We start from the raw sequence: 17551 nt of genomic DNA, 5'->3' as shown, positions 1-17551 counted from the left end.
TCCAACACCAAATCTGAGGCTCACACTTTGTTGTTGTTGTCTTCCTTACTACCTTGGACCTGCAATCCATTTCTAAGGGTGTTGCTTTAAACAACAACTGAGTCCCTCACTTAGTCGGCTACAATGATATTTATTCTACATATGATATTTATTCCCCCTCAACATACTAGCAGCTTAAAAAAGTACCCTCCGACAGGTGACATAGGCAGAAAAAGGCCATAAACCAAAGCTATGTACCAAAAGGGGCTAGGATGGTCACAGAGCTAAGCCTAATAAAGACTACAGGTAACCAGGGCCACTTGGGTGGCTCAGTTGGTTGAGCATTCAACTTTGGATTTCAGCTCAGGTCATGTTCCTAGGGTTGTAAGATTGAGCCCTGCATTGGGCTCTGCACTGGATGTGGAGCCTGCTTAAGATTCTCTCTCTTCCTCTCCCTCTGCCCCACCCTGCTTCTCCCCATCTCTAAAAACAAAACAAAAACTACAGGTGACCAGCCATCAACTCCACCCATGTGCCCCAAGACCAGATAAAACAACTTTGGGAGGGATGCTCATGATCCCATCCAGTGATTTCCTAAACCTCCTGCTGGCCATCAAATAACAATGGAGCAGGTTAGAAATGTACAAGGTAGACAAATGTCCCATGTCTAGGGACCGGCAATGATCCATGAGCTTTTCATGGGTACCAAGCCCATGAAAAGAAGAGTAAATAAATTGAAAATAAGGGTTTAGAAACTTGAGAGCAATTTGAGATTGCTACAATCCAAGTGCCCGACCAATGAACTTGCCCTGAATAGGGTATAAGCTAGTTCAGGTATTACTAAGCTTGTAATTATAACATGCGATGTGTCACATGTGGTCCAGGCTGCAGACTAGTTATGTACAGTAGGAGCATGTGTTGGTCTATGACATATTGGTGGAAAAAATCTGGTCCATTACTACAGATAACTTAGACTCATTGCTCTTGATTCTTACAGATGATGAACTAAATTAACCATGATAACAGTCTAAAAACAATCCAGCAAAATACCATTCATAAATTAAGCATGCAGAAAAGTGAACCGAGAAAACATTTTGGCCACAGAATAGAGGACAACCATTCTAGTTATTTCCCATATGTACTATTCTGACAATCAGACAACATTTTTCAAAGACAGGCATTTTGTGTTTTGCTAGTAGGTATCCCTCATTGTTTCTAAGACAGTACTTAATAGACAATCACAGACTTTCATTTAACTCCCTATTTATTCTTCACTGATTCGAAACTTTATTTACATGGTTGGATGAGAATACATAAAATACATTTCCATAAAAATAATAAATCCTCACTTAGTACATTATTGTGTCACTTTACTGGTAGGTCAGTCTTTCAGTGGACTTCATTATCCAAGGATAGTCTCAATCTTCAGAGGCCTCTCACCATAAGAGAAATAGCTACCACAACACTTAAGAATGTCCTCCAGAAGAAACAAGATACCTTCAGCTCTCACCAAGGTTTATTAGTACTTGTGTATAGAATAAATACCTGGTTATAAACCTGCTTATCAATTGACAAAAATCAAACTTCTGGTTTTAGAAGTTTAGTTATCAATAGATTTAAAATGAGGCAAAGAATACTGTTAAAAGCAACTATGCCAAGAACAATGAAGGATGACTAAAGAACCATAAAAACAAAACAGTACAGCAGTCTAGAGGCCATTTAATGTAAAGGCAAACTGCCCAATACAACTCCAGAATACCCAAGGGCAGCTATTTTTAAACAGCTCAATAACTGATCTTCACTTCGTTACTCTTAATCATCAAGGAAGGTTCAATTTTGGATAATAAACCCTGGCTAATGAGGCATTCAATATAATATAACATATACCTTAGGAAATTTCTACTTTAAAAGTTATAATAAAGTATCAGCATTTAAAGAAAAAAGTTTAACTTAATAACCTAATAATACTGAAATTAAAACTTGCTAAATTTAAGAGACATTGCATTTCCAGGTTTTTTTTCTTTAATTTAAAATATATGAAATATATGAAACACTTAAGGTAGAACTTAATGCTTACAGAATTTATGGAATTTAAACACATGAATTCGCTTGACATACATCCACACTTATCTATAAATATATCTATATATATTTATAACCTCTATTGAGTTAACCTCTATTGAGGTTATAAATATATAAGCTCAATATACTTGTCAAGACTGAGCAGAAAATGTAGTAAAGAGGCCATTCCTAAGAAGAGCCTAAACACATCTACAACTCTTGACCTTCCCTGATGAACACCTAGACATAAAATGGACCTAAAGGGATTATACTGGAGAGTTATGAGAGCACATTGAGAAAAACTTCAAATACTGCAGAATATGAATATAACCAAAGTTTCAACAAATATGGAGTCATAGAATAGAAAGTGCTGATTAGAAAAATGTAAGAATTTGAAACTAAGCCCATATTAATTTTGTTAACATCTATAGATACCAATCACTCGGTTGACATTGCACACAGTCTGGCAGGTTTAAAATGTACAAAGATAAAATTGTTAAATCTCTTTAAAAAATTTCAGGCTCAAAAATAAGCCTCTGCCAACAGAGAAGCAGAGATACAATTGCCCTCTGCTTGAATGCCAAGGCCCCATGTGATCTGGCCCCACTCAACTACATGCCAACATTCCAGGAACCATGGACGTCTTCATGCCTGTGCCTCTGCTGTCATCCCTTCTGGGGTTCTCTCACCCCTTCCTCACATCCATCCAAATCTTATTCTATTCTACCTCTTATACAATCTCCACCCCACTTAACTTACCACTGCACACCTTGGCTCTTAACCGCAATCACGGAGTTATCTCGTGTGTATTTGTGTCTGTCCCTTATCCTAGTGTAGTCAGCCTAAGACTCTCAGGGACAGATCCATAGTACAGCAAGGACAGGCTGATTAACTCACTGCAAAGAGAGATGGTTTACACACCAGAACTGTAGGGCATCTCAGTACTGTCCCAAAGGTGGACAGCAGAATCCTTAAAAGACAAAACCAGGTCTGTATTTGTTTGTGAATAAACAAAGTAAAAGAGTCATTATTAGATTGAGGGAAGGATGGAATTTAAGTAAAATTTAAGTAGAGAGGTTCAAACCAAAGCAGAACTGTATATAAAGTGATCAACATCAAATCTGGACTCTGAAGCTGACTCAGGGTCCCATTTACTTTGAAAACAATAAAGTTAGCATAGCTAGAAACCCATTATCTGAAGCCCTCCATGTGAGTCGTAAGTCTAGATTGCTTCTCTGTGTGAAAGTTATTTTAGTCATCCAGGTAAGAGGGGGATATTTTCTCTCACTGATATAATTTTAAACAGCAAAGTTTCTAATAGTCTATAATTCTGGAGAATGAAGTTTTTCAGTGGGTAAGAAAGCAGTAGCCAAAGAAGAGGATTATGATACTTTATGCTGTTAGCATTTCCTTGGAAGAAATCCCTGTTCACTGTTAAATCAGTTATACCAGTATCTGTTTTCCAGTTGATGAATGGCAGGGCAGATGTTTATAGTCCAAGCTAATTTTTTACTTTTTATTCTTCAACAAGCTATACAACAGACTTCTTAGAGGCCAAAAACTACTTTTATATTTATTCATAGCCTCTATGAAACTGAGCGGCACATACCAGATGCTATATAAAGACGACCTGATATCTGACTGATGGATAATGAAATTTTAAACAATCAAAACCACAGATAATGGGTTATAATTATAAAACCACATAAAACAATTTTTTAGTAGTCTATATAGGAAAAAAAAAGAGATAGTAAGAAGGAGGTACATTTCTTACCTACAACACCAAAAGCTGAAACAGCTCGAAATAACCCAGCAGATCCTTTCTGTCCCATCTTTGTTCTATTTCCTAGATCCAAGCGGCCAAGAAGTTCTCTCACTTCTTGTTGAGTATATACATGCTAAAAATAAGCAAATTTAATCTGTGAGGTTGTGCCTATTCTTAGGTTATTTATTGCCTGTAAGAATCACTAGTTATTTCGTAGAAAAGTACATAATAGTGCATAACTAAGCTATAATTTTAAAAAGCCAAAAAATTCTTTAACATTAGCAATTATGGGTGGTTATTTGATCACATATTGCTATAACAAAAAATTGTACCAAAACCTTATCTTCTGGGGCACCTGGGTGGCACAGTCAGTTAAGCATCCAATTCTTGGTTTTGGCTCAGGTCATGATCTCACAGGGGTTGTGGGGTAGAGCCCTGTGTCGGGCTCTGCACTCACTGTAGAGTCTGCTTCTGATTCTTTTTCCTTCCCCACTCACTCGCGCTCTAACAAATAAATAAACTCTTAAAAAAAAAAAAAGAACTTATCTTCAAACCATACATTTAAAGGGTCATAGGAAAATTTCAAGAAATCTATGAACTCCTTAAAACCAGGTGCAAAGTTTTGATTGTACATACCAATGTGTATTTTTATGAGGCCCACAGCTTTTCTTAGCTTCTCAAAGAAATCCCTAATCAACTGCTCCCATCCCCAAAGAGAACCAAGAATCAATACATTATATTAATAAAAACTCCCAGAAAGGGGGGAGAATGAAGACCAACATTACTCATGAGTGCTGGAAATCACAATATATAATTTATCCAAAATTATTATAACATAGAAAATAGTTTGGTGAAGAACCTAGTGAAAATGGGTTGCAAGCTGTAGCCACCAACATATTTGAGAAACCAGCTATTGAGATGGATTCAAAATATTCACAGACGGAACTTCAATACAAAGGATAAGTTAAGTTCTCTCATTTGAAAAATTAAAATTAACTATTCAATACCACCATGCCATATTTCACTTCTAACTAACAGTCTCATGTTTTTGTGCTACCTGAATGAAGTGTATATTCCTGCTCTGGATAATATAACATATAGATAAGAATAGCTTAACATTTTTCTCATGCATATAGCAAGTCACCAGAAAATCACCTAGAGGTGATTTTTAGCAGCCTAATAAAAAGTCTGCAGCACAGATCCTCCCTGACTTCGTGTAGCTTCATATTAAAGCACAGTAATAAATAACCTCTTCAGTGTATGCAATATTAAAAATTAGATTAAATCCTTAAAATACCACTTCTTTAAGAAAATACACTCATTATCTTATCCAAAGAGTGTGCTTTGTAAAACAAATCAAAATGAAGGACAACATGTAGTTGCAGCATTCTTTGTAACATCTGTAATTCCTAGAAACCAGATTAGAGATTTAAATTCCAGCCAACCATGAAAAATAATTGTGATTGTTGGATGCCTAATTAAAAGAGAAAAAAAATATACCAATAAAAGCTGTGAGGATATTTCATATCCTTTAAACAACAGGTATAAAAGTCACAGTTTGTATTCAGGTTTCCAGGATACTTACCCTATCATCAATTATGACCAAATCTTTTGGTTCTGTTCTATCAATCTTTAAAACACGATATTTTGTTTCTGCATGATTGCTCCCAACTAGAAAGTATCTCTATAAATGAAAAGAAAAGTCATTAGTTTTTTTAAGACATTTTTCCTTATACACATTTTATAACCACTTTGGTTTCTGAAATTAAATACTGTAATAAGGTCAGGTTACATTCGAAAAGAAATATTTCTGTCAAATGTAACTGGCAGATTAAAGAAAGGCTGATTCTAAAAGGTCAATTTTAAAATTGAAATATTCTTAGTGATGTCATGATAAACATCGGTCTGGAATCTGAAATGTACCCAGTAACCCAGGTAAGATTAATTTAATTATACTATATAGAGATTAACCTAATTCCAAACTAGAGACTAAGGTTTAAATTTTGCCAGGAAGAAGCAACTCTAGTAAGAATCAGAAAGCTCAACATATAATCAGGAATGCTTGGACAATTATAGCAATGAAAATACTGAAATTTTATCAAATAAATCTTTATAAATTTTCTGTAAAACATTGAAAATGACTTTTATATAGCAATAAAAACCCCAAAGTCCTATAAAAAGATTCAAATGAGTGTTAGTTTCCCAAATGGCTTTTTATAGATAAGCTACAGGAAATAATTAATATTCTTTCTTTCCTGAATACTCCCGTGGTGCATTATACCTGACCGCATTAGTCTTCTTAAACACTAAGAATAAAATTAATAATTAAAATATTTTTTAAAATCATAAATTTAAAGAAAGTGTTTTTAAGAAAACTCAAACAAGGTGGGTAATTTTTAAGAAAATAAGTAAAACCCAATAGGAAAAATACAAAAAGATATTTTGCTCTAAAATGTCCTTGAAAGTGGCACACTTTTTTTGACATAGTAAAAATTGAGAAAACATTGCTATACTCAACTGGCATCTTACCATCTTATGGGTCAGATAACATTCTGATACACAAAACAATTTAATAACAAGTAAGATCCTCTAGATTAATGGCCAAACAGAAATATACAGACCATGGGAATTCAGAGCAGGAAAGGTTAATGTGTGGTACTACAGGTACATAAAATGTCAGAGGAATCAGGACTTGAATTGAGCTTTAAAGGATGGGTAAGGGCAGCCCAGGTGGCTCAGCGGTTTATTGCTGCCTTCAGCCCAGGGTGTGATCCTGGGGACCGGGGATCGAGTCCCATGTCGGGCTCCCTGCATAGAGCCTGCTTCTCCCTCTGCCTGTGTCTCTGCCTCTCTCTCTGTGTGTCTCTCATGAATAAATAAATAAAATCTTTAAAAAAAAATAAAGGATGGGTTAGATTTTTAAAAGTAGGATTTTAGTGTCTATCAGAATATGAGCTTGGTTACATTGTTGTAACTTGGTTTTATTGATGTAACACTAGATCTGCAGAAATAGGTGGAGTTTTTGTTATTAAGTATACATCCATTTACAAAAGTCTGATCTAGACTTCCAGGCTATACAGAACAAAACTCTACTTTAAAAGATGATTGGTTCTGGGGGCATATGCCCCAGTCCCTGCACCACCCTGCTAATGCCTGGACAGGGAGAAGGGGAGAGGGGTGGTGTCTGTAATTACTAAACATGAATTCAATTAAAAGATGACTGATTACCCCAATCTTAAGAGGAAAGCTAGCCAAACAAATGGAACCCCTTATCTCCTAGGAGGGTTAAGGTCTAAATGACACTGCCAGTTATAATGAGGTAGAACTAGAGCAATGTTAATAAAAATTAGTAAACTAACTGGAAACACCCAGTGATGAGGACTTGATGCACTGGTGGAGCAGTCAGAAGGGTAAGGACAATGAGAAGGAGATCAAAGATTCTCAGCCTGGCCTCAGCTAATCCCTGTCCCTGAGACCCTGCCCCTCACTGAATGAAAGGGGGTGGTAATCAATTTAATAAAATTAACTTTTTTAGGGTGGTGTGTAAACTATACATGTTTGTTAGCAGAGAAGGGAGTCACCTTTTTGAGGACTTGAGGAAAACAGTCCCCACCAGAGGAAAGAGCAAGTGCAAAGACCTGAAAGGGAAGCAGTTTGGTGAGTTTTTTAGAGAAATGAGGTTGAGCGAGAAAATGCTCACAGAAAACCTAACACAATGAATGGTGTTCAACACAAAGAAGGCACTCAATGACTGTTAGTTCCTTTTCTCCCCTTTACTTTTTGAGATATTAGTGAATCTATGCCATTGCATTTAGAGATAGAAAAACAGAGGGGGGGAAAAGAGTCCTCTGGAGAAAGAAAAACAGATATTGGACCAGAATGGAGCCAGAATGGGAGAATGCACAAATCTATTAGTCATCAGTCTTTGTCCTCAGGAGAGAAGAGCATGCAAATTAACAACCATGAATAGTGTGCTGTAACAGACAGATGAACCGGATGATGACAACACAGGAAGGGCAGGTCATTGTGGGGAGGGTGAGAGCAAGTGATCCAGAGGATGGTGTCCTGACGCTGAGTTTGGCCTTGAAGGACCTCTCAAAAGAACTCCATGTACAGAGCCAAGATAAGATGATTGATACCCACCATGTCCACCTGCAACAATCCTCTCTCATCACCTGCTCCTTCCCAAAGCACGTATATCTATAGCACTTACTTCTGAAGGCCTTATCTAAATTTATTTAGGACATGTTTGCCCCCTTCACTTAATTATAAGCCCTGGGGAGACTAGGGCTGACTCCCTATCCTCTGTGGTTGCTACCTCTGTTCTGGTAGCACAGTCGGGTTCCACAGGCATTGGGTAAAGTATTAGGTAAAAGAACACTACCTACTGGGGATCCCTGGGTGGCTCAGCGGTTTAGCACCTGCCTTCAGCCCAGGGCGCGATCCTATGGTCCTGGCATTGAGTCCCACATCGGGCTCCCAGCATGGAGCCTGCTTCTCCCTCTGCCTATGTCTCTGTGTCTCTCATGAATAAATAAATAAAATCTTTTTTTAAAAAAGAACACTACCTACCACAAACGAATCATTTAATTTTCCAGGTAACTTTCTACAAGGTTTACACAAACCCATCCTCTTTGGGTAAGTCAATCTCTCAGTAAGGAAGCACATCATAGTTTTAAGGGAGGTAAAATTCCAGAATGAAATTCCTAAAATTTTAATAGATCCTAGAAAATGTAAAGAGTAATTGCAATAGGACTGTGAATTGGCAGTTTGTCATTAAGACGGATGTAACTCCTAAGTGCTAGTGGGCAAATGCCTTAATGGCCCTTAGAACACCCACATGGGAGGGCAGATCTACATCTCCCATATCCAGACTCTTCCGAAGACTCTTGAAGCAGAGGAACCAACAGCCAAAATTCGCAGAATTTACAAACAGATCTGAGTGGGGAAAAAGAAACAGGGAGCAGTATATCTTTCCACATTCTCTCTTCTAAAGTGGTCCAAGAATCCTAAAAATGTTTTGTGCAGAGAAAAGCGACCTCATGTGGAGCCTGTTAATGTGAGAAAGAAAACCACTGCTCTCTCATTTGCCTTGCTGTGGATAGAATCACTTGCCTGCACTGCCCTCTTGTGGGCAGTTAAGCCATCAACTTTTACACCAATTTTTTTTTTTTTTTTTTTTTTTTTTTTTTTTAAAGAACATAATCCAATTACTTTTGTTTGAGCCTGGGTGGTATGGACTGCAGGGAATCAGGTTTGAGGGGAAAGACTTCTGGTTACACCATTCCCAAAGAGATCAAGTGAGAACTTCTGAGACCAGAGCTCAGAGGAGAGATCTTAAGAGTGTGTCAGCAGCACATACATGGCCTTTAAAGTCATAGGACTGGATTAAACCTAGTATGGTTTAATCTCCTAGGTTTACTCTCCTAGTATGGAGAGTGAAAATAGAGATGGAGCCCCAAAGAAAACTAGCCTGAAGCACTCTATATAAAATTATTCAGAGGCTGGATACAGAGAAATAACTAGCTTAGAAGACTGAGAAAAAAGGCCAGTGTTTTCGGGGGAAAAACAAACAAACCAGGACAGCATGATTCATCAAAGCAAAGGGAGGGGATCATTTGGAAAAGGAGGGAGCAGTCACACCATTATCAAATGCTGCTGAGATTGGCACAGCCGCTCTGGAAAACAGTATAGAGGTTCCTCAAAAAGTTAAAAATAGAGCTACCCCATGACCCAGCAATTGCACTACTAGGCATTTATCCAAAGGATACAAACATAGTGATTTGAAGGGATATGTGCACCCCAATGTTTATAGCAGCGATGTCCACAATAGCCAAGATATGGAAAGGGCCTCGATGTCCATTGACAGATGAATGGATAAAGATATGGTATGTATTATATATATATGTATATATAATACATATATATATACAATGGAATATGACTCAGGCATCAAAAATGAAATCTTGTCAGTTGCAATGACCTGGGTGGAACTAGAGGGTATGATGCTAAGCAAATAAGCCAGTTAGAGAAAGACAAATATGGTTTCATTCACATGTGGAATTTAAAAAACAAAAGAGATGAACATAGGGGAAGGGAAGGAAAAATAAAATAAGATAAAAACGGAGGCAAACCAGAAGAGACTCTTCACTCCAGGAAACAAACTGAGGGTTGCTGGAGGGGAGGTGGAGGGGGGAAAGGGTAACTGGGTGATGGGCATTAAGGAGGGCATGTGATGTAATGAGCACTGGCTATTATATGCAACCGACAAGTCACTAAATTCTACCCCTGAAACAAATAATACACTATATGTTAACTAAATTGAATTTAAATTAAAATTTTTAAAATATTTTACTTATTTGACACAGAGAGAAAGAGAGATAACAAGCAGGGGGCGGGCAGGCAGAGGGAGAGGGAGAAGCTGGCTCTCCACCACAGTGTGGGGCTGGAGCCCAACACGGGGCTCAATCCCAGGGTCCTGGGATCATGACCTGAGCTGAAGGCAGACGCTTAATTGACTGAGCCACCCAGGCGCCCCTAAATACATGTTTTAAAAAAAGGAAATGAAAGAGAGAAAAACAAAAAACTGCTGCTGAGAGGTCAAGGAAGACAAGGACACAGAAGTGCCCAGGGAGTCCGATAATAGGATCTTGTGAGTGGCCATTCTGTGCACAATCTCGGTGATGTGGTGGGGGCAAAATCCACAACACAGCTGTTTGAAGAGCAAATGAATAGTCTTCTGTTAAAGATGAAAAAGTCAATACCTCTGTTTCTCCCAAACACCTTACTAAAATTACAGTAAAGGTTTTTATGTTCTTTTTTTTTTTTTTTTTGTAGACATAAGCCCTAAGGGCAAAGAGAAGAGTGGAGATAGCAACAAAAATCATTTGAAACTGAAAAGCGTCCCCAAGAAAGCTGAATTCTAAGCTGGCAGTGGGGAAGTCAAGAAACAATCCAATTTATACCAGAGAACCTCCAAAAGCTGTGGAAATTTGTGGCGTCTATTATCTCTGGAGAGAGGAGTGTAACATTTCAGGAAATTGAAGATAAAAAGAAGATAGCTCAAGCTTCTAAATAGGAAAAAAAAAAGAACAGGCTTCAAACCAAAGATCAAGAAGGGAGTAATATTAGAAATCCTCAACAGCAACACCAGAAGACGGGTTGCTTTCCCATCAAAATCCTAAGGGAAAATGCATTTCAATCTCTAATTCAACATTAAATCTGTCAATCAGGGCAGCCCGGGTGGCTCAGTGGCTTAGCACCGCCTTTGCGGGGCTCAGTGGTTTAGTGCCGCCTTTGGCCCAGGGCCTGATCCTGGAGACCTGGGATCAAGTCCCACGGGCTCCCTGCGTGAAGCCTGCTTCTCCCTCTGCCTGTATCTCTGCCTTTCTTTCTCTTTCTCTCTCTCTTTCTCTCATGAATAAATAAATAAAATCTTAAAATAAATAAAAATAAATAAATCTGTCAATCAAATGTGAGGATGGGATAAGGCCATTTTCAGAACGCACAGGCTCAAAAAAAGTACTGCCCATGAACCCTTTCTCATGAAGCAACTGGAGGAGGTACACCACCAAAATGAGGACATAAATCAAGAAAGAGGAAGATGCAGGACCTGGGAAAATAAGGAAATCATCACGAGAGAGGCTCTCAGATGATGTGAAGGGAGATCCCAGGTAGCAACTGTACTGCCTTGGGAGCAATCAGCCCAGATTTGAGCCACTGCTTGGAGAAGATAAAACCGATAAGAATACCCACGCCCCTCCCTCCCTACTGTGTGTGAGTGTGCTGAGTGTAGATTTACATGTCAGAGAAACTTGGGGTTAAATTCCCTGCAGGTCCTTAGTAAGAACTAGGAATTGTGGGAAGAAGGAAAGACCATCTCCAGGACTGACAGTCTGAAGTTCAAACAATGAAAAAGGAGATAAATGCCCAAAAGCAAGTGGGAAGGAACAGATGAGGGCAATAACTGAAGTGTACAGGATTTCCATAAATCAGGCACGTGCCAGATGGACTGCCCGAGTGCACATGCGCACACAGGTCCGTATGACTCAACACTGCTGGGGAAAACATTTGTGTGTGTGTTTGTATGTATGCTGGAGGGGAGCTGGGGTTGGCAGGAATTGGGGTAGAGAAATAAAATACCCTGAGAAAGCTTCATTTAAATGCCCGGTAAAGTTAGAAGACGAACTGAGCTGGCCCTCTTTGGAAAGAGAAGTATCACTTTTGAAGAAAAAGTTTAAAATTTCAATATGTAGTTTTAACAGCAGTGACTTAGTATGAAGATGAATGTGTTTCTAAAATATATACATGAACTGCAAATGGAATATAACAGGTAATCCATTTAACAGGAAATTCAGTATCTACTAACATTATTATCTCCTTTTATAATGACAGGCTAATCAATCACTCACTTTTCATCTGAGGGAAGAAAATCAGCTTTCTTCAAAGAGAGGTTTAGGTTGCCTGACAGCTTCAATTAAAGTTAAACTTCACTTGAACTTTTGGAATAAAGGTATTATTTTTAAAGATCATCATGAAGTTACTTCTCACAATCTAACGGTATTGTGGGCCTGCCTCTTCACCTACTCCAGCAACCCCACAATCAGTACCGCAGCACGAAAGAAATGAGCCACTGACAGTCAAAAAGGAGGTCTCTAAGTTCACTCTTCACAGCTTCAGGGCTTTACTGATGGTGAAGCTTTAAATCCCATGTGGAAGTAAGTGGAAACCCCATCTTCGAAATCAGCTATAATCACTATGCTTCTCTCTCCCATTTAATATCCTGTGGTTTCCTGCCCTAATCCCTTATACTGCTCTGTCCTGTTCCCTCATTATACAAACTTAGGCTAACATCCAGGCTAATGAAGCTGCATTCTTCATGATGTGGTTCTTACTTATTTTATTCTATTTTGTATGATGGGGTGGGGGGGACTTCCTTAAAGCCTTTGGAGCAAAGTAGAAATTAAATAAACCCACACCTACATACATAGGTACTAACAATTTTGAGCTAGAGAGTAAAGAACACAGCCTCAGCCTGTGTAGGGGTGAAGACACAAAAATCCACCACACTTCTGCTCAGCTACCAACTTTAAACTCAACTAGTATATGTTAATTTGCCATAAAATGATCACTTATGGAAATGGTAAGACCTCTAGGGCATTATATATTAAGCAAGGGCTATAGATTGGAAATCACCTAAAGTAAACTGCAGTTTCCTCCAGCATAACTTTAGCCTGTTAAATCTGTGGACAACTCCTAGTTGTACTGCGCTATGCGAGCAGTCGGGCTGGATGTGACCTTAGTTTACCTGTAGGTCTGGGTCGTAGCACAGACAAGGGCCAGGGCATCACCACAGGAGCCAAAGGGCAGCATGAGGGTGCTGGGCACCAGAGAGAACAGGTAAGTTTTGGGAGGAAGCAGACCTTTCACAAGGCAGAACTACACCTTCTGCATGCTATCTACCAACTTACTCCCCCTTTCCTCTCCAGTTACCCTTCTAAATGAAGGCTCAGGGCAAGAGGCAGCCCATCTTGTCCACTCTCTTTTGTTCCCCTAATTCTTTCGTAATCAGTTAATACACTCCCATCAACCAAAATAACAATGCGCTTATTCTGAGTTATATACTTGCCAACGATGACTTTTGTCAATCTTTCACATCTTTGCCATTTCGACAGGTGAAAATAGGAATCTATTTTCATTTTATTGCTTTAATTATTAGCAAGGTGTATTACCTTTTTATATTCATACTTCTTTTGTCAGATTATCTATTCATATCCTTGTCCTTTTTGGGGAGTGTTTTATTTTTCAGAATGATTTCCAAACCCTTTGTATATAGGAACATACTGCTTTATTTGGTGCTCAGGCTACTAATATTTTCCTCATAGTCTTTTGACTCTTCTATTTACACTTTCAGTTTTAAATGCTCTCTATTAGAAAAGAAAAAAAATCTCAGTGATCTAAATTTCTACCTTATAAAGTTAGAAACAGGTCAACTGATTAATCCCCAATCCACAAGAGGAAGAAAATAATAAGCCTAAGAACAGAAACTGATTAAATAAAAAGCAACAACAAAGAAAATTAACTAAATCAAAAGCTGATTCTTTCAAAAGAGTACTAAAATTGATAAATGCCTAGCAAAATGGATCAATAAAAAATGAGAGAGAACACCAAATACCAGTATCAGGAACAAAAGTGAGAGTTTTACTACAAATCCTACAGACATAAAAAGTTTAATAAGAGGGGCACCTGGGTGGCCCAGTCGGTAAGTGTCTGCCATTGGCTTAAGTCCTAATCCCCTGGGATAGAGCCCCACATCAGGTTTCCTGCTCTGCGGGGTGTCTGCTTCTCCCTCTCCCTCTGCCCCCCACCCCCCACTTGCACACACTCCCTCTCTCTCTCAAATAAATAAAATCTTTAAAAAATAATAAAACAAAAAATTTTAACAAGAGAATATTATGAACAACTTGACGCTAATAAATTCAACAACTAAAATGATAATGGACAAACTTCTTGAATAATACAATTTATCGGGATGCCTGGGTGGCTCAGTGGTTGAGCGTCTGCCTTCAGCTCAGGGCATGATCCCAGGGTCCCGGGATCAAGTCTCACATCTGGCTCCTAGTATGGAGCCTGCTTCTCCTGCTCTGCCTCTCTCTCTGTGTCTCTCATGAATAAATAAATAAAAATCTTTTAAAAAGAAAAAAGAAAAATACAATTTATCAAATGTGATTCAAGGAGCACCTGGAAATATGCATGACCCTACAGCTGCTATAGAAATTGATGATCAAAATCTGTCCCACAAAGCAGCCCCAAGTGCCTTCAGTGGTAAATTCAAGCAAATATTTAAATAAAGAAATAAATGAAACAAAAGTGCAAAGAAGAAAATCTTCTTGTAGTAGGTCATGGGCATGGAATTTCATTTTATATAAAATTAATTATACACATTAGAAACATCTTAAAAATTCAAATATTAATAAATCTTCATTTTAAATAATTTTAATTTATAGAAATATTTCAATTAAAATAATAACCTCACAATTTCAAAAAAAGATTCAATATTACTAAGATTCAGTTCTCCCCAAATGGATCTATAAATTCAATGAAATCCAAATCACAATCCCAATAGGCTTATTAGAAATTGACAAGCTGATTATAAAATTCATATGTAAACATATAAGATCTAGAGTAGTCAAAACAACTTCAGGAAAGAATGAAGTTGGAAAGCTTACACTTCCTGATTTCAAGACTTCTTATCAAACTGTAATAATGAAGATAAGGTGGTAATGCCATAAAGAAAAATAAATTGATCAACAGAACAAAATAGAGTTTAAGAATCAACTCACATAGGGCAGCCGGGTGGCCCAGCGGTTTAGCGCCACCATCAGTCCAGAGCCTGATCCTGGAGAGCTGGGATCAAATCCCACATGAGGCTCCCTGCATGGAGCCTGCTTCTCCCTCTGCCTATGTCTCTGACTCTCCCTCTCTCTCTCTCTCTCATGAATAAATAAATAAAATCTTAAAAAAAAAAAAAAAGAATCAACTCACATTTATCCAACTAATTTTTCACAAGAGTACCAAAGAAATTCAATAAAGAAAGAGTGAGATTTTCAACAAACGAGGCTGGACAACTGATGCATGGAAACTCAAGCCCTGTTGCCAGCCTCCAAGAACCTTTAATGATCCTCATCTCCTGGTATTCATGCCTTTTTATACTCCTTGCCCACAAACAGGGCTGACCTGCATAACCAACAGAATATTAAGGAAACAGTGGAATGTGAATCCTGAGGATAGATCACAAAAGACATCCTTCTTTCTCTTGGATGTCTGGGTAAATCCAGCTGCCACATCATAGACACTAAAGGAGTCCTATGGAAATGCCCATGAGGTGAGAAACTGAAGCCTCTAGTCAACACCCAGCTGAACTTGCCAAGCATGTGAGTGAGCTACCTTGGAAGTAAATCCTCTAGCCTAGTCAACCCTTCAGATGACTGTAGCCCAGATGACACCTTAACTGCAATTTCATGAGACCCTGAGCCAGAACCACTCAGCTAAGTCCTTCCCAGACTCCTGATCTACTGAAAATATGTGAAATATGAAATATTTATTGTCGTCTGAAGCCACTAAGTTTTGGAGCAATTTGATACACCACAAGAAGTAATACAACCACATACAAAATTATTTTAATATAAAACTCACCCCTAAATGTAAAAGTTAAAAGTATAAATATTTTAGAGAAGCCATGGAAAAATATCTTTGTGCTCTAGAAATAGGTAAAGATTTCTTAGAACACAGAAAGCAGTAACCACAAATGAAAAACTTGATAAATTAGACTTCATTGAAATGAAAAACTTTTGCTCATCAAAAGATCATTAATACAATACGTACATTTATCAGATCATCACATTGTATACCTTAAATATCTTACAATTTTATCAGTTATGCCTCAGTAATACTGAAAAAAATGAAGAAAATGGAGTAGGCAAGCCACTAACTGAAAGAAAATATTCACAAAACATGTATCCCAAAGACTTCATTCCAGAATATATAAAAAACCACAAATCAAAAATAAAGAGGGATGCCTGGGTGGCTCAGTGGTTGAGTCACCCAGGCGTCTGCCTTCAGCTCAGAGCATGATCCCAGGTCGGGGAATCGAGTCCCACATTGGGCTCCCTGTGCGGAGCCTGCTTCTCTCTCTGCCTTTATCTCTGCCTCTCTCTCTGTCTCTCATGAGACAGACTTTTTTTAAAAGTCTTTTAAAAAAATAAACAAATAAAGAGACAAACAATCCAATTATTTTTAAGTGGGCAAAAAGACTTTGACACTTCATAAAGGAAGATGTAAAAACCGCCAAAAAGCACGTGAAAAGATGCTCAGTATCACTAGTCATTAAGGGAATGCAAATCAAAACCATAATGAGATACAGGCACAAGACTAACTAAAACTAAAAAGACTGACAACACCAAGTGCTGACAAGGATTTGGAGCAATAGGGATTTTCATACCTTGCTGATGGGAGTGTAAAATGATACGACCTTACATCACCTCTGTGACTAGCAATTTCATTCTTAGGTATTTACCAAAAGAAATGAAAACTTACATCCACAAACATGCTTATTCAAGAATGTCCACAGCTGGCTTATTGACAACAGCCTAAATATGGAAAATGGTCTAAATCAATAGGGAAAATGGATAAACGAACTGTGGAATATGTACACAATGGGCTACTACTCAATAATAAAAAGGAGCAAACTACTGATACAACATGGATGAACTTGAAAGACATGCTGAGCAAAAAGAGCGAGGCTCAACAGAATATGTACTATATAAATCCACCCGTATGAAATTTTTCAGTAGGCCTATCTAATCTAAGGTTAAAAAGGAGAGAATATCAGTTGCCTGTAAGGAAAAGGAGACAATTGACTGAATAGGGACACAAGACAATTTTCTGGGGCAAAACAGTGGTATGGTTAACATATGTGTGTAACTTCTTGTCTAAATTCTACAGATAAGATTTGTGCATTTCAATTTATGTAAATTTTAAAGAAAAAGAATACTTTGAAATAAGTGGTGAATGGGGAGCAGAATGAGTTATAGCTAATAAAGATAATTCGGGAGGCGCCTGGAGGCGTAGTCAGTTGAGTCTGACTTTTGGTTTCAGCTCAAGTACTGATCTCGGGGTTGTGAGATCCAGCCCCGCATGGGGCTCTGTACTCAGCATGGACTCTGCTTAGGACTCTCCCTCTCCCCA

General features: G+C 38.2%; 1 protein-coding gene across 4 annotated transcripts in view; it reads right to left on the bottom strand.

Moving 5' to 3' along the window:
- FIG4 (FIG4 phosphoinositide 5-phosphatase) overlaps positions 1-17551 on the bottom strand; it is a 124077-nt gene that overhangs the window by 101897 nt on the left and 4629 nt on the right. For 2 of the 4 annotated variants that reach the window (XM_025444479.2, XM_025444478.3), the window contains exons 2-3: positions 5391-5489; positions 3815-3938 (exon numbers count right to left, since the gene is read on the bottom strand). In XM_025444479.2, the coding sequence (XP_025300264.1) occupies positions 3815-3938; positions 5391-5489 (223 nt within the window). Of the gene's footprint in view, positions 1-2799; positions 2937-3814; positions 3939-5390; positions 5490-17551 lie in introns of those variants that run through there. The other 2 variants (XM_025444481.3, XM_025444480.3) reach the window with 2 other exon arrangements.

Source organism: Canis lupus, chromosome 12, assembly GCF_003254725.2.
Source record: "Canis lupus dingo isolate Sandy chromosome 12, ASM325472v2, whole genome shotgun sequence".
Classification (NCBI taxonomy): Eukaryota; Metazoa; Chordata; class Mammalia; order Carnivora; family Canidae; genus Canis; species Canis lupus.
Note: the sequence above shows the minus strand (reverse complement) of the source record. Positions and strands in the feature narration are given on the sequence as shown.